Consider the following 19,117-nt stretch of genomic DNA (forward strand, 5'->3'; position numbering starts at 1 on the left):
TACTTTTATACTTTTCGAGGGCAGCGGTCGGAAAACTTTTGAGAACAGCCAAGGAATAACAGTCATAAATATTGTTTTACGTAGTTTAGGAACCCCGAGTATTAATATTTTGAGTGAATGGAAGAGCCATAATTGCCCCTTCAAAGATCCGCATGCGGCCCGCGAGCCGCAGTTTGTCGACACGAACTAGGGTGTACAAATATAGATTACTTTGACGCTTGACGCTATTTAAACCGCGTCGAACACGCCGCTCACCATGGCCTTAGGCCGCGGACCGGATGCACGCGACCGGTGAAGCGGCGAGCGGCAAATAAACCAAACCGACCAAATATATGAACGGCTTTGATTTGCCACTCGCCGCGGTTTTACACTTATTTAATTTATATCACAAATATTACCAAATTGCGGCCCGCGTTAACTTCGTTAACTACTATGTGCGCCTTGGCTTGCGGTACAAATTACAGTTGCAAATCTCACTGAACACAAATCTGATATTCAATTTAAAAAAATGTAGATAGCTAATTAACTCTGACATCAAGCCTTGGTTTTACAAACAACTCAACCCTTTTGAGTATAATTTTATTATAACGATCACTATAATTGTCTCTGTCTGTCTTTATCTAATCTTACAAGATAAAATTGTAACCGCTGGTTTATATGATTGTGCACGTACCTGTCGCGGCGCGGTGTGGGGCTACAAGTGCGCTGGCGGCGGCGAGCGCATGAGCGGTACCGGCAGGTGCGGCGCGTACTCGCGCGACAACACGTAGCGCGGCGAGCAGCAAAACGACTCTTTGCGCGCTTGTAGCTCCAGCAACGAGCACAGCGAGCGCTCGTACAGCCGCCACTGGTGCACCACCCAGGAGGCTGGAATGAACAAGACGGGTTTAAATAAAATCTGAACAAAAAACTCATTGGCAAGTAGGCAACTTGCCCACCGAGCATTTCAACGTGACTTGGGAAAACAGGAGCCCAATTCAAGCGTACATTTTGATATCTAAATTATGTAATTTTGTTATCATTAGCGCGTTTATTTCGCTCGTGCTTGACCGTACACTTCACCTGCAATAACATGTTACTCTTCAAAGGCCGTAAAAAATTAAAACTAGTGGCTCTGTGAGCTGTAGACCTCGCGAGCAGAGCTTTAAATAACATGGTGCTAAGAGCTTTAAATATAGTAAATTAAAAAAAAAACAATACGAAATTTATGTGTAAAAAAGTACAAAAAGTTATAATATCCCAGCATACAATTCCTGGGGATCGAACCCAGACCCTCTGTGCAAACAGAAAAAGCGAACGTTTACAAACTGAGCCAAATAGTTCTTAGACGGGTTGACGAAATTTAGCTACTGCTTCTCAAATTAAAATTAAATATCTCAATACCTCCGAAACCAGCGAAATAAAATTTCTGAATTTTTGGCCATTTAATCTATAAACATATCTCAAAAAGAAAACACTCGTATGGTACCGATACCACTATTTGTTTAGGCGCGAGCTATCATGACTCCGCCATTTAAAAAAAAAATCAAAAAACCGGACGGACAAAAAAAAATTATTTAGGCATAGAATCCAGTCACAAAATTTCACGAGATTCGGTTAAGAATTGCGACCTGTAGAGGAGAACATCCGGACATACAAAAGCAAAATGCTCCAGTCGAAACGTAGACCTTCGCTACGCTCCGGTCAAATATGTGACACGCTCTTATGGCTTTACAAATAAGATCGTGTCAGATATTTTTGCGGCCTTCGTTGTGTAACATATTATTGCACGTACATCTATTGGCACGAGCAACACTCACGGACACTCATAACAAAATGACATAATTTTGATGTCATAACGTAAGTTTTTAATGGCCTCCAGTTTGAATTTGGTATGACTGTTACGACTGCATAGGTGGCGGGGTAGTAAGTACTGGTGTTTGCAGCGTGAAGCGAATTAAAATTACGCTGCAAATTAGTAGAAGTGGGATATCGTTTGCGATAAGAATCGGTTTTTTACGCTCGACGCTACAAGCGTCAGCGTACAACGATTTCACTTGGAGCGTTTTTTAACTTTAACTTGATATCATGCACACAATATCTTTATAAACTTCGTGGTAAATGTAAATTTTAAATGACCTGAACTTACTTACACATATCTAGCATATCACAATGTAACTTCAGGTCACTACATCTACATATAACTTTTAACAAAATAAATAATTGACATAAGCATAACATAATATTCGCAGATTGCCACAATAATAGCTAATCTCATTAATTATAGTAACACAATTAGTACCAATTTGCAGTCGCATTGCAGATCAGTGATATAATATTAATCGCAAATGCATTAGTGTGCCATTCAGTTGTCAATGCCATTGTGATGTGATTATGACATTTGTACGGTTGTCCCACAACGCAACAAAAACTACATGGCTGCTGAACTTGCCGAGGTTTTCTCGAGGGAGTAGGTACAGGTACAGTATGGGGCTTTTCATGAGTGTACACTGTACAGGGTTTTCCAAGGTCCGACAACGCGCATGTAACACACGCGGAGCTGTAGGCGCTAAGACTACGGCGACCGCTTAGGCGGGCCGTGTGCTTGTTTGCCACCGACGTGGTACAGCCAACTGTAAAAATATGGGTGCACAAATGATCTCAAAAATATGTCCCATAGCTCTTATGTCAGCGAATTAAGAACTATGGGACATATTTTTGAGTAAGTTGGCTACACCCATATTTTTACAGTTGACTGTACTAAAAAAAGTACAGACGCAACGTTATACGAGCTCGATTTAAGATTAAGAGCGTTTTCACATTGTCCGATCCGACATAGTCGCACTGTCCTGGACTAAACCTAGTTAAAGATTGGATCTAACTTAAACCAAAAATATATTTACACAATAGTTATGTCTTAGAGGCGTATAAATATGTTTTAACCACACCAGCTCGGAAAGGCTTACTTTGCACTTCAAAAACTGATAGCAAAGTTGCATTTTATTCACATGTGAGGCAAAGTATTCAAATGCCAATTTTGAGTTGTTCTTATATTTGCTGGTAGAATTGACTTTTAAATGATGATTTTGGATGAAAAATATTTAATAACATTCATTTAGATTTGATTTGGTTGGATTTTGTTTGATATTTTACATTTAATATTTGCTTCGGGTTGGTGTGGTGAAAAATTTTGTGTTTCACTCGGTGGCAAAATTTGTTTAACCTTCGTACCTTGAAACCCTCGCAACGCTCAAGATTACACTTCTCGAACCACTCGCTACGCTCGTGGTTCAATTTTGGAATCTTTCGCTTACTCGGGTATCAATATTAGCACGAGCGGTTAAACAACAACTTTGCCCCCTTGTAAAACAAATAACTATTACACAGTCTTAGAAGCGTGTAATACCTAGTTATTTACGATACAAGTGCGAAAAAGAGGAAAGTCGAAACGAGTGGCGATAAATTAAAACACGACCGAAGGGAGTGTTTTAAATCGACACGAGTTGCGAATTACCTATTCGCACGTGTATCGTACAACGTTTTACAGTACATATGGCCCTTTAAACTTTTGACATACGCACGAAAAGTGCTATTTTACGCACTAGTGCGGGAAAATAGGACCATATGTACTGTAAAAATATTTCTCCCTTCGGTCGTGTTTTAATTTATCGCCACTCGTTTCGAATTTCCTCTTTTCCGCACTTGTATCGTAAATAACTATTGAGAACTCGTCTGTACCATTGGCGGAACGCCATCAGGGATGGCCAGAAACTGCTTTTCGGAGTGATTTAATCCATTCAATATATTAGCTGATAAGACGTACTGGATGCATCAACAGCCCATCATTATTTACGTAAACACTTCAATTGAGAGAAAAAAACACTGTATAGGTAATTCCAATCGGGACTATGGTTTTAGATTCTCATCCTAATGGAATCCAGTCATTACTAAATTTAAGCATAAACTAGTATTGCCGGTTGAAAAACCGGACATCGTCAGTGTTGTGTATCTGTCGCAGTCGGATCGTATAATCCGCCGTATTACATTACGGCTAGCCGTTTTCAAAAACAGGGGCGTTTTGAAATGCGGCGGTTTAACGATTAGCCGGATTGAATGCGGCTGAATGAGAATCCGCCGGAATGTATTCGGCGCCATACGTTCTGCAACACGGCTAGCCGTAATGTAATACAGCAAGTCATTAGCCGGCGCTTTGACAGTTTTTAGTTCCCATTTTTAACACCCGTGGCGCTGCCTGACAAACGCTGGGGTGTCCATCAAATCTGGAGTTCGTCGGACTGTTTCTTTTCAAAAAACATTTCCTTCGCAACTTAACTAGACGGAGCCCCGCTTCGCGGCGGCGGCCCTATTTCTGAGCGGTTTGCCCTTCGGGCATCTGAAGCTACCTAACGAACCTAACCTACCTACCTATTGATTCAGTGAGACGTCCGTGAAAACATTACACTTTGGGGGGAAAAGCGTGGATAAGTAAGTAGGTTAGGTCCGTTAGGTAGCTTCAGATGCCCGAAGGGCCAACCGCCCAGAAATAAGAGCCCCGCTTGCGGGACTCCGTCGATTTAAGTTGTGAAGGAAATGTTTTGGAAAAGAAACACATGTAGTGCGGTGGGACCATGGTAAAAATAAATTAAATTGCAAACGTTGTCAAACTCCGTTTACGTAGGCGACCGAAAGAACTGTACGGTTACCATCAGTTTGTCACTGACATAAACGCCGTCGAGAACGTAATTTACTTTCTATACATCTCGCTCGCACTCGCATATTAGTGCAAACGGGACGTATAGAAAGTAAATTACGTTCTCGACAGCGTTTATGTCAGTGACAAACTGATGGTAACCGTACTGGTCACTCTACAATCTAAAATAGTAGTACGATGCGGCTAAACGTAGGCCGCCTTATTGAAGAACGTATCGCAATGACAATTCGGCTAATCGTCGAACCGCCGCATTTCAAAACGCCCCTGTTTTTGAAAACGGCTAGCCGTAATGTAATACGGCGGATTATACGATCTGACTACGACATATCGACAAAGCGACATCCCTATTCTACGGTTGAATTTCAAAATGACGAAGTCGTCTTGAGAATATTTTTTAGATTTTTTCTCATTTAATGTTAATTATAGTTTAATATTGATAGCTTATTATGCAGTAATCTAACGTGTGTGTTTAGCTCATGAAGAATTAAGTCTTGAAACGCGTTTAACCATTCTTTAGTCAACACCCAGCTATTGACGACCGGTCTGGCCAAGTGGGTAGTGACCCTGCCTGCGAAGCCGATGGTCCTGGGTTCGAATCCCAGTAAGGGCATTTATTTGTGTGATGAACACTAATATTTGTTCCTGAGTCATGGGTGTTTTCTATGTATATAAGTATGTATTTATCTATATAAGTATGTATATCGTCGCCTAGCACCCATAGTACAAGCTTTGCTTAGTTTGGGGCTAGGTTGATCTGTGTAAGATGTCCCCAATATTTATTTATTTATTTATTTATTTATTAATCGTCGCTATTTGTAAAGTCCAGCTATCAGTTTACTAAAAGAAACTACAGATTCTACCCAACAACGTCATGTTACTCATGTTCTAAGAGCTTTGATATTGGTGAAATCATCCTTAAGATGGAAGCCATTTTTTAAAAGATGAAAACGTAAAGTTCTAAATGCCGGAGTATTGTGCAAAGTATTGGGTGCTTGTCAATTTCAAGTAAATAACTTTTTCTTGTGCCATGTTGCTATACTTAGGCCACATCGATGCGTCAGTAGGTACCTACAGTCATACAGTCATGAGTGTCATGACATTCGCACATAGATACTTGATGATATAACTATGTAGCTAATGTACCATGCTAATTGGAAGATTAATGTCAACTAGGCAAGCCCCGGTAAACGGGCTTATAGTAGAAGAGCCGGCCGCAAATTTTCTAACCGACTTGATACCACGATGAAATGCAGAATGGTTTCCCATAAAAGTGATGCTAAGTCCGAATTCGATAGTCTGCCACGGCGGAACTTGCCGAAAGTACGAAAAAGAAGGCCACTTCCGGTGCGAAAAAATGGGGCTGATTTAACCCATCTGATACCGAAATAATAGTTATGGCAGCAGTTAGAAATTTACATGTAGACACAGAAAAGCGAAGTCTGCCAGTATTTTTTTTGCCGGAAGTGCTTGGCAGACGCTCTCAAAGGTGGCCACCGGGACCCCTAATTTAACCCATTTGATACCACCATGAAACCAATTCCAGTCGGTAGGTATGAACCCTCATGTCAGGAATATATAAGTCTGCCAAGGCTTTTCCTGCCGAAACACCTTGACAGACGAGATTATGTGAGCAAGGTAACCATCGGTTACCCTACACTAACCCATCTGATACCACCATGAAACCAATTCCAGTCGGTAGGTATGAACCCCCATTTTAGGAATATATAAGTCTGTCAAGGTTTTTCTTGCCGAAACACCTTGGCAGACGAGATTATGTTAGCAAGGTGTACATCAGTTACCCTACACAAACCCATCTGATACCACCATGAAACCAATTCCAGTCTACTAGGTATGAACCCCCATTTCAGGAATATATAAGTCTGCCAAGGCTTTTCCTGCCGAAACACCTTGGCAGACGAGATTATAAGCAAGATGACCATCGGTTACCGTACACTAACCCATCTGATACCACCATGAAACCAATTCCAGTCGGTAGGTATGAACCCTCATTTCAGGAATATATAAGTCTGCCAAGGCCTTTCCTTCCGAAACACCTTGGCAGACGAGATTATGTTAGCAATATGTACATCAGTTACATGAAACCAATTCCAGTCGGTAGGTATGAACCCGCATTTCAGGAATATATAAGTCTGCCAAGGCCTTGGCAGACTTGACTTGGCAGACTGGACTTGTCAAACAAGGTATCACATGGGTAAATGTAGGGTAACTGATGTACACCTTGCTAACATAATCTCGTCTGCCAAGGTGTTTCGGCAGGAAAAGCCTTGGCAGACTTATATATTCCTAAAATTTGCTTTTTTATTTATTGGCTTTTTTTTTATATATTCCTGAAATGAGGGTGCATACCTACCGACTGGAATTTGTTTCATGGTGGTATCAGATTGGTTAAATTAGAGGTCCCGGTGGCCACCTTTGAGAGCGTCTGCCAAGCACTTCCGGCAAAAATAATACTGGCAGACTTCGCTTTTCTGTGTCTACATGTAAATTTCTAACTAGACATGTGCGCCGCGCCGCCGCGCCGCCGCCGCCGACGATTTTTCCACGCCCCCGCCGCCGATAAATTTGACCGGCGTATAATCGGCGTGGGAAATTTTGATACCTATCGTGTCTTATTCCATGTTGCGTAGTGAATAGATAGTGTCAGAGGTATAATTTAAAGATCCTTATGCTTTTTCGCTTATTTTTTGCCGGTGAACCAAATTAGCATAATTTTTGTCGTTGCGGTGTTAGCTGTGATAACGATTTAGTGTTAATTTAAACAAGATCTAGTTTCTGGATCTAAGGTTATTATTTGATATTTTTTCGCACAGCTTTTTTGTAGAACGTAAATGAAATTGTATATTATGTGATAAATCAAAATATGATTTATTTATTTATCACATAATATACAATTTCATTTAAAATTACACACGATCAATTCTTAGTCATTTTATGGTGATTATCTGCTTCTTTTACTTAACAATATATATTTCAATCAAAACTATAAAAATCAGTTTAAAGCTTCGCAATAAGCTATTACTTACTTCCGTTGGCGCTACAACCCTTTGTGGGTCTTGGCCTCCTCCACAATCTTCCTCCAGTTGTCGCGGTGTCTGGCGACCTTCTTCCAGTTGGTAAACTTTCCCATCTTCCTAAGATCTTCTTCTACACAATCTATCCAACGCTTCTTAGGCCTGCCTTTCGGTCTTTTTTGTTGCGGCGTCCACCTTGTCATGACTTTTGCTGCCCTCTTGTACGGCATCCTTTCAAGGTGACCCGCCCATCTCAACCGCTGTGACTTACAGACCCTGACGATGTTCACGTGCTCTATGAGTACATCCAACTCGTGGTTCATGCGTTGACGATAGGTATCATGTTCTATTACAGGACCATAGATCTTTCTGAGCACTTTTCTTTCGAACACTGCAAGTTTTAGTTCGTCTCTCTGAGTTAGGGTCCAAGTTTCGCAAGCGTAAGTTACGACAGGCCTGATGATGGTGCGATAGATAATAAGTTTGGATCTAATGCTAAGCAGTTTAGAGCACAAAAGTTTGCTACACGCGTAGAAACATTTGTGCCCAGCAGCTATGCGCGCCCTTATCTCTTCGTCGGTTTTGTTCTAAGAGTTAACCGTCGCTCCTAGATACTTGAAGCTGCTCACACCTTTGATGTCCTGATTGCCGACAGAGATGTTTGTTGGCAGTCCAGTCTGCCTTGATTTCGCAAGGTACTCAGTCTTGGATACGTTTACACGTAATCCAAACGTGGTGGCTTCTGTCTGCAGGTTTAGGCAGTGATCGGCCATTCTGTTTCTCGACCTACTGGTAATGACAATGTCATCGGCATACGCAGCAAGCTGAGTTGTGTTGTAGTCGATCAGCCCATTGATGTTTAATTTACGCGTTGCAGCCTCAAGTACCAGGTTGAAAACTATGGACGAAAGCGCATCTCCTTGCTTCACTCCCGAACGAATCTCAAAAGGCTCAGATAAATCGTTTTGTATCGCCACAACGGATTTGGAGTGTTTTAAAGTGGCATCCACAAGTCTAACCAACTTGCTTGGCACACCCAAACACAGCATGCTGGAGAGTATTTGTGCGCGGTCAACACTGTCAAATGCCTGCTTGAAGTCCACAAACATGTGATGAAGATCGATGTTGTATTCGTATGCCTTTTCCAGTGTTTGCCGCAGTAGGTGAATCTGGTCTACAGTAGAGCGGTTAGGCCTGAATCCGCATTGGTATTCTCCTAATATCTCTTCAGCATAGCCGCATAGGCGCCTATACACGACTCCTGATAAAACTTTATAAGCCACAGACAAAACCGATATACCTCGGTAATTGCTACAGATGCTCTTGTTTCCTTTTTTGAAGATAGGCACAATAATACCTGCGATAATAAATAAGAGCGCTGGTGGCCTAGCGGTAAGAGCGTGCGACTTTCAATCCGGAGGTCGCGGGTTCAAACCCCGGCTCGTACCAATGAGTTTTTCGGAACTTATGTACGAAATATCATTTGATATTTACCGGTTGCTTTTCGGTGAAGGAAAACATCGTGAGGAAACCGGACTAATCCCAATAAGGCCTAGTTTCCCCTCTAGGTTGGAAGGTCAGGTGGCAGTCGCTTTCGTAAAAACTAGTGCCTACGTCAAATCATGGGATTAGTTGTCAAGCGGACCCCTGGCTCCAATAAGCCGTGGCAAAATGCGGGGATAACGCGAGGAAGAAGAAGAGGCACAATAATACCTAAATTCCAATCTTCTGGCATCTTTTCCTCTTCCCATATCATAGATACGAGTCTAAACATTCGCTTCTCGAGATCGCTGCCTCCTTTTTTGAGTAACTCTGAAGCAATAGTATCAAGCCCCGGCGCCTTGTTATTCTTCAGGCAACGCATAGCCCGCTGGACTTCTAACCGAGTAGGCGGTTGTAATCGTTCTTCAACGTCAAAGTAAATGGGCACTTTTTCCGTGGCTGTTTGCGGAATGTTCAGGAGATAAGCACATCTGCCTTTTCCGTGAGAAGACTTCCAGAGGTATTTTGGCATGCATTGGTTTTAGGCTGGTATCCACTACGTAGGCTGTAAAAAGGTCGTACGAAATGACGCACCCTCAAATCCTCCATTCTCCTAAACCTCTCCCTTTCCATATTTCTCTTTTTGCGTCTCGCCATTTTTCTGCATTTGTTCCTCTCGTTCTTATAAAGTTCTTTGTTTTCTAAGCCATCGTTTTGGAGATATTTAAGCCGCATTTCATTCTTTTTATTGAGGGCTTCCTCGTATTCCTTATGAAACCATTATATTTTTTGAACGTTTTGCTTCTCCGATAGTGCTCTTAGCTGAACTTGTCACTGCTGTTTTTATACTCTGCCACTCTTCGTCAATAAGCTATACTTAAACAATTATACCTACTTATAGGAACTTAAATCACCAACTATCATCAATTCATCACTACGCTGCAGTAGTAAAGAAAACAAAGTAGATCTTAGTATTCCATAAAACGGGACACTTCAAAGACATTCTGTTGAGCGAAAGCCAGAGACGTTTTCTTTGGAAAACGATGACATCTTTAATCTAACATTACATTTCTGTTAAACTTCAGTTCAGACAAATGTAAAGTATGTAGTTCATCATTATTTCGTAAAAAATCCTAGGTGAGGCGACAGCGGCTGGGAAAAGTCAATATACATAGATTTAAGACTTAACTTAAAAATATTTTTTTTTGTGTTTTATTTGTATTCCACTTACAAAGTAAGTAAAAATACTGCCTAAAATGTAGCGTTTTAAAGTATCCTTTTATTTTAATATTTAAACATACCGTTGGTAACCGTTAGGTTGGTATTGGTAATAAATGGTTGCCAAGTGTCATGATGGGATATAATTTTCGGCAATAATTTAGAAAACGCACATAATATGTTTTGGATAGCCTAGTAAATACTCAGAAGGCTTTAATATAGACTTTCTACAGCCACCTTCTCATGCAGTATCAAAAATTATGCCACGCCGATTTCACGCCGATCACGCCGCCGCCGCCGGTCAAAAAATCATCGGACGCCGCCGCCGATGATTTTGCCATCGGCGCACATCTCTATTTCTAACTGCTGCCATAACTATTATTTCGGTATCAGATGGGTTAAATCAGCCCCCTTTTTTCGCACCGGAAGTAGCCTTCTTTTTCGTACTTTCGGCAAGTTCCGCCGTGGCAGACTATCGAATTCGGACTTGGCATCACTTTTATGGGAAACCATTGTGCATTTCATCGTGGTATCAAGTCGGTTAGAAAATTTGCGGCCGGCTCTTCTACTATTACGGCGGTCTTCACATAACCCCGGTGTGCGAGCGAGACATCGCTATAAGCATGCATAGCGCTGTTCCGTTCACACACATTGTGATAACCGCGAAAAAGGCAAAAAGCGGACACAGTAAATTATGAGCTAAAGACGTAAATTGGTCATGAAAAAGGCTAACATACAAAAAATGGATCTTGGCCGCTCTGGTTTCCTTATATGTACATATGTGAAAAAGGGGATTCGTAAACAAACTAATAAAGCAGCCTTAATTGTTGTGAATCCTGTTTTTTTGTGATTTTTGCACAATCATTGTAGAGAAATACAGAGCACAGAAGCACAGACGTGGAAGTTCAATTTTGAAACGTATATTTCAATGAGTGGAAAAATTACTGTCTTGGGTGAGACTTGAACTCACGGCCTCTGGATCGATACTCCAGCGCCCTGCCATCTGAGCCACCAAGACCTCATCCATAGCCAGCAAATCTTTCCACTTATTTACTTACCATATATATTTACCTACTTACCAAAATTATATTTCAATGGTTCTTAACGGTGTCTAGGGACTCATACGTAATTTATCACTACCTATCACTACACCTTATTGACCTTATAAAACAAAGTACCCCGCGGCGTGTGTTTGTGTGTATGTATGTTCGCGATAAACTCAAAAACTACTGAACGGATTTTAATGCGGTTTTCACCTATCAATAAAGTGATTCTTGAGGCAGGTTAACGTGTATAATTTAATAAGGTTCTACCCGTGCGAAGCCGGGGCGGGTCGCTAGTATATCAATATCAATCGAAATTATTACACAACCGAAGGGAGTGTTTTAAATTGACACGAGTTGCGAATTACCTATTCGCACATGTATTGAAATAAGGTGAAAAAATGTATACATATTTATGTCCTCGACTGTACAACGTTTTACAGTACATATGGCCCTTTAAATTTTCGACATAGTATCGTAATATGCTATTTATCGCACTAATGCGGTAAAGTAGCACAATATGTATTGTAAACTGGTTTAAGACCCTCAGCTACCTTTTACTGGAAATCACCGCACAATTTCTAGTGTCCGACCGAAACATGTTTTTTTGCCGAAACCGAAACCGAAACCGAATGTTCGGCTTTGGCTCTAGTTTCGGCCGAAACCGAAACCGAACCTTTTGTAGACTTGTTATAAACTGCTTTTACACACATATTATGGGGCTGTCAACTCAACACCCAATGTCCTTGAAATTGATGTTGCTTAAGCAGTTTTTTAAGAAAATTACTAGAGTTAGACCAAGATAATTCTGCAACGATTTTGATAACACACGGAGTGCAAGTGTTATTTTAAACGTCAAAACTTCTATGAAATTATGACGTATAAATATCATTTGCACTAGTTGTACTGCGTATGCTATCAAAATAATTGCAGAATTTTCTTAGTCTAACTCTATTAATTCACCAGTCAAGCTAACATGTAGATACAGGGTCAAGCAAAAACGCGAGCGCAGCGAGCGCGAAATTTTTTGTTGAAATATAGCAGGGCCGGGTACCGATCTTCAACTGGGCCTAAAAGACCGAAGTGCCCCAGTGCGGCGAACTTTCATGCGAAGTCAAAGCCGTGCTTCAGGCTTCAGGATAAGTAGTTGAGCACAGACTCCAACCAATGTCCATTGTATTAAAAAGCGAGATATTTCCTTGGGCGCTGGTGGCCTAGCGTTAAGAGCGTGCGACTTTCAATCCGAAGGTCGCAGGTATAAGCCCCGGCTCGTACCAATGAGTTTTCCTGAACTTATAGGTATACGAAATATCATTTGATATTTACTATTTGCTTTTCGGTGAAGGAAAAACATCGTGAGGAAGCCGGACTAGTCCCGATAAGGCCTAGTTTACTCTCTGGGTTTGAAGGTTAGTCTGACTGATGGCAGTCGCTTTCGTAAAAACTAATGACTACGCCAATTCTTGGGATTAGTTGTCAATTGGACCCCAAGCTCCCATGAGCCGTGGCAAAATTTCCGGGATAACGCGAGGAAGATGATGAGTTTTCTTATTATTCCTTTGCCCAGGCCCAGTAACATGCGACAGTGCTATCTCATTTACTCCGATACAATTAGACAGTATGCGCGTTATAGGTATTAACAGCCTCTTAAGAATGCGTCTAGTGGCGCCCTCATAAGTGGAATTGTGTTTTGATAATAAACCAATTAATTTCTGTACCTATACATGAATCAGTATATGTAGGTACATATTAATATTGTTGTCCTACTTATTCCCCAACTTTTGGTCTTTGTCACATAGTTTAGTTTCATAGTACTAAGTACCATTTCGTAAGTTTCGGCCCGGCCGAAAGGTTCGGCCGTTTTTTGGCCGAAACCGAAACTACAGCCGAAACATGATTTTTTGGCCGAAACTGGCCGAAACCGAAACCGAAACCGAACCTTCGGTCGGACACTAACAATTTCATAACCAATCTCGGAGCATTCTGACATTGTCCACCGTTGTCCCGTACAAACACGAGTTTTCTGAAGATTTGCAGGTATAGGAGTTTCTTTTTCTGTAACAAATGGTCCAAAATATGACTAGAAAAATAATCGTCTGCTTTAACGCATTCACTGCCAGGGAGCGTGGCCTAGGAACAAACTTGTATGACGGTGAACGCACATGTGCGTTGGAGGCAGTGAATGTGTTAAACGCAAAAAAAAGTTCTAATAAGTATACGAAATAAAATGCGTTTGTACGGGACAGTCCGTGGAATGCTCCTCTAATGAGATAATTAGTGCTAGACCTATAATTTACGTTAGTTTAATAAATGTATTACTAATACTGTTAACGGAAAAAATGGCGACGTGCGACAAATAGCGCTCGTCAGACCCCGATTGACAGCGTGGGAATTCAGAGATCGCTTGCGCGGGCGCTCGTAATGGCGTCGATTACGTTTTTAAGGCTGAATCTCGTAAAAGATAGCCTCAATGAATTTAAACTCTTAATTACAACTGCTCGGTCATGAATCACAGCGACTTACAAACATGGCTATGTGAGAGAATTTTCTTGATTTAGTTTAAAGCTGCGTTCTTTCGGAAATACCACACGTTTTCGTAGCTTAGGTAGTTTTTTTTAGATAGGACATAAGCTGAATTTGCGCTTATGGGCATTTTCACTTAACTGTGCACCTTTAACGGCCGGTTAGCAATCGTTACAAAACTGACGGTAATGTCAAATCCCACACATATTGTCAGGAATGTAACGGTTAGACGTTACTGAAACATAACTTTAAAGTGCAAGTTAAAATGAAAATGCCCTTATATTGTACAGAATAGGAACCCTATCTATCCACCTAATTTTATCTAAATCTGCGGCGGTAGCATGGTCGCATTTTTATCGCCTGTCACGTTCTAACAAGTACCTATGTAAGTGCGAAAGTGACGAGCATAGTGACAGGCGATTAAAACGGAAACATGCTGCCGTCGCTGTTACAATAAAATTTAACTGATTTGCAAGACCGAAGTGATCCCATAAGTGTACCGCGAAAAAAGTTTTGTGCGGTACACTAAATAAGAGCACCGTGAACAAAGTTTTGTGCGGTACACTAAATAAGAGCACCGTGAACAAAGTTTTGTGCGGTACACCAAATAAGAGCACCGTGAACAAAGTTTTGTGCGGTACACTAAATAAGAGCACCGTCAACAAAGTTTTGTGCGGTACACTGAGACAAAAAACTAACAAAAACACACTTAGAATTACAAAAATAAAACTTAATCCGGGGACAAGGAGAGTCAACTAATAGGAACAAATTGACTTTTGCAATTTCCATTTAGTAGGAAATACAACTTCTATATTTGTAATTTGAAGTATGCTAGAGTAATTTCAGAAATTTGGTTTTGTTATTCCGAGAGGTGCTTTAGCAATATCGGAGGTGATGACGTCATGGGTGAAAACTAACCGTTTTGTAATTCTAAGCGTGCTTTAGCAATATCGGAGACGATGACGTCATAGGTTTTACTAAACTGTACTGCGATTCCAAGCTAGCTGTTGTTATTCTAGAGATAATGACGTCACAGGCAAAAACTAAACTCTTTGCAATTCCTCCGCCCCTAGCAAACGGGCGCCGCGAGAGCATGTCGCGCGCGTGGTAGCTACCCGTCTCTATTTCTGTCTGTATGAATAAAAAAGCATTTGGTAGTATATCTCTGTACTGAAGAGGCACTATAAAAGCCTAGGTCGAGATATTCTACCCATTCCTTTCTTATTCATACAGTCAGAAAGAGACTAGTAGTTATTACGCGCGCAACATGCTCTCGCGGCGCACCTGTGCTAGGGAGGTTGGAATTGCAAACAGTTTAGATTTACCTATGATGTCATTATCACTAGAATAACAACAGCTAGCTCGAAGTTGCAGAACAATATATTCCTGAAGACCCCAACTACACAGTAGGTCGCGGGTTAATATGTCCATGGCCCACAATATATCCTAAATTTATTATTTAACTTAAGTATGTTTGAAACAAAGAAGACACGAGACACGCCCGCCCGACATCCGACACAATACTAACTCTAACCAAATGAACGTAGCAAGTAGTAAATTTTACTAAAATCACTAACATTCGTTTCGCTGTGTTGGTATTACAAAACTCGTTTAGTGATTGGTACAACAATGAACATAAACACAACAAGTCTATCTACTAAATACCAGTAAACTTTGTAATGTCGCTATCAAATCATAGATGCTTTTTTCCAAAAATCACAAACTTTACTAGTAAAAATCGGAGAATTTTAGTAGTAATAAAAATGGATTGTAACAAATACTGAACTTTGTTTAATGCTCCATTTACTAAAGTCTGTTTGCTGAAATTAGATTTAGTATTACTGAGCTGTTTGTAGAAAAAAATAAATTTTACAGAAATAGTGAAACTTCCATGATTACTACTAAAACTTCATTTTTTCCCCCAGTACAGAACTGTTTATTAATTCCTGGTGATGATTTTTCTCTCAGTGTACACTAAATAAGAGCACCGTGAACAAAGTTTTGTGCGGTACACTAAATAAGAGCACCGTGAACAAAGTTTTGTGCGGTACACTAAATAAGAGCACCGTCAACAAAGTTTTGTGCGGTACACTAAATAAGAGCACCGTGAACAAAGTTTTGTGCGGTACACTAAATAAGAGCACCGTCAACAAAATTTTGTGCGGTACACTAAATAAGAACACCGTGAACAAAGTTTTGTGCGGTACACTAAAAAATCGAGTAAAAAATAAAAATCGCCCTCTAAATCTACGTCATAGCTTTTCTGTCTTCAAGTTTTGGCACCGTACAGTTCAATAACATTAGAATTTACTTCTGTACAACTAGTATGGCGGAGTGGGCACTTGAGTTAGGGCACTTACTGCGTAGATAAGATCTAAATATTGTGGAGATAAGAGCTCGAAAACGCGCACTTATCGAATACCTCTGTTTCAACACATTGTAGAGTCTGTTCTAGAAGTTAGCCGTAGTATTTTCAGCTGTACGAGTTCTGTGTGTCTAAGTGTCTACCACCAGTTTGGCACTGACATAAACGCTATCGAGAACGTAACTTACTTTCTATGTATCTCGCTCGTACTCGCATATTAGTGCGAGCGAGATGTGTAGAAAGTAAATTACGTAGACGTTAGCATATATGTCAGTTTTGAGTTTTAACACTGTCAGTGACTCATGGTCTTGTTACTGGTACATGGTACTGGTGTATCTCATCATTCTCATCGGTGACGCCCACAGACCACCTCAATTTCTACATAGATGGAGCACATAAGACAATCGAGGTACTCCTCAAAAATCGCTCCCGTACAAATCTAGTATGGGGGCGAAACCTCTTATTACATTCCCGTAGTCACGTAAATTAAAAAAAAATATTTCCAAAAATTAAGCTTTAACTTGACTAACGTTTATAATTTAATTGTTTTGTTTATGTTTAAAAATATTTAATTTCATTAATTTAACAGCCGTTTAAAATATTTTTACACAATTTTCAATCGTGGCTGAATGCCAACGGGCCCGATGCCTTCGATGCCTAATCAGTCAAAAATTGATATTATGGCGGACGAATGTCTGAAATGTCACCGTATTTAAGTTTTATTTCGCATAAAAATAGTTTTTTTTTGTAAGTGTGATGAAAAACATTGTGTGTAACTTCGGGGGATTAATATTGCGAATTCGAGTCTATAATTCACTCCAGCCTAGGGCTGTCGTGAATATGTAGACCTCGTTAGCGATGTAACATCACGCTCCGCGATTGTTGCGCCATTTAGGGTCCTAGCTAAATTGGTTGTTCCAGACTTACGTTATAGAATTTCCAATTTAGCAAGAACCCTAAATGGCATAACATTCCCGTGTGGTGACTGTACTATTCATCAATACTCTAGTATACTTTATAATAGGCAAAATTAAGGCCTTCAATTTCCTTCAGAAGAGCCGCCACTGTGACTTGTTTATAACCAATTATCATTGCATTCCTTATGCGCAAGAGCAACAATGAAATGAATGCTGCATATAGGGTTGCCATATGGTAGAATTAAATGTCCTGATAAAAATCCTGACATCACCCTAAAAATTAAATTATATGAAATGAAATTATATCGCGGTAGACCCGTTTGTGCAATTAAATATATCACCCTAAAAATCCGGACATTTCTTGTAACAGAGATTTGGCGTAGCTTGAACGACGCCCCGGCGGCGCGCTGCTCTCTGCGGTGTACTTTGTAATAAATATATCACGTAAATATTTTTTTTATAAGGTCATTCCTAAAAATCCGGACACTTGCCAAGGGCGGTCGCAGTCCGGACAAAGGGTCAAAAATCCTGACATGTCCGGACAAATCCGGACGTATGGCAACCCTAGCTGCGTACAAACAGCAACAGTCTTAACTTCCCATTGGTGGACGTTATGCCTTTTGTCATAAGGTCCACTGATGGACAGTTAACAGTGTGTGCGATGGTACAGTCAACGGTAAAAATATGGGTGTACAAATCATTTCAAAAATATGTCCCATAACTCTTAAAAATATGTCAGTGAATGAAGAACTATGGGACATATTTTTGAGTAAGTTGTCTACACCCATATTTTTACCGTTGACTGTACCTCGAGGCAGGGGTTCCCAATCTGTTTAACCGACTTCAATTCCCAGGAGTTTTTATTTATAGAGCGTTTAGCTTTTAAAGGTTCTATTTTTCAATTTCTACATTTTGTTAAGTTTAGTTTTGTTTCTAGATTACTTAGAACTTATATTAATGTGCAGGTGCTGGTCCACGCCGCACCGATGATATCGAAATATAATATAACACATCTCTGTGGTAACAAAAGTGTGTTGCGATATATTTGGCCACTTTGGTCGTCATTGCCTAGTACCTATTTGATTGTTCGTTTCGCTTTCCTATTAATGTATTCTTGCTTACAAGTTAACATTCGTTTCGTGTCTTTATTATTCGTCGAACTGCGTGTTTGAATCTATGAATTTACTTAATAACTGGACGACGTCTATTGTTTCTTTGTTGTGGGTCAATTAGAGACAATCAAAGTTAAAGCTAATCGAAGGCTCTCGACTGACAGGAGATGACGGCCAACAGGCCACCGGCCGACTATCTGATAATGTGTGTGTTAAGAGTTTATGGAGTCACGCTACAAAAAAGTTTGGGAACCACTGTCCTAATATTTGATTGAACTCATTAATGTCTCATAAATGTGTTATAGCTACATAACTCGCGTGCGAATATGCTGTCAATTACGGACCATAGATAAGACGAATCTTGTTTTTTAAGTCTACGCGAGGGGCATTCGCCTAATTTCTAATATCTTTTAAACATTTTTTTAAGTTAATTGTAAGTATATATCAAGCTGAAACGTCTGCAAACGATGCTATTAAGCTTAGAAACAAATTAAAAGTGGAAAATATCACTGGTGGGTGATCAGGTGGTCGTGAGGTCAAGTCCCACCCAAGACAGAGTATTTTCCATTTTTAACTTTTTTTAAGACCGATTCAAACTTAATAAAATTTAATTGACTTAAAAGGAGACACAAATATTATTTCTAATTGAAACAAATAAACAAACTGACAAACCCCTTTACTTATGAGGACACATGGCCCGATTCGTAATTTTGAAGCCGACCACTGACTAACAGT

General features: G+C 40.4%; 1 protein-coding gene across 2 annotated transcripts in view; it reads right to left on the minus strand.

Moving 5' to 3' along the window:
* The window catches only part of LOC134799128 (protein doublesex), a 330,707-nt gene that overhangs the window by 81,428 nt on the left and 230,162 nt on the right, over positions 1 to 19,117 (minus strand). Inside the window, exon 3 of one of the 2 annotated variants that reach the window (XM_063771529.1) lies at positions 674 to 867. In XM_063771529.1, coding sequence (XP_063627599.1) covers positions 695 to 867 — 173 coding nt within the window. In that variant the 3' untranslated portion in view covers positions 674 to 694. Of the gene's footprint in view, positions 1 to 673; positions 868 to 19,117 lie in introns of those variants that run through there. The other variant, XM_063771527.1, reaches the window with a different exon arrangement.

Source organism: Cydia splendana, chromosome 18 (assembly GCF_910591565.1).
Source record: "Cydia splendana chromosome 18, ilCydSple1.2, whole genome shotgun sequence".
In the NCBI taxonomy this organism is placed as follows: domain Eukaryota; kingdom Metazoa; phylum Arthropoda; class Insecta; order Lepidoptera; family Tortricidae; genus Cydia; species Cydia splendana.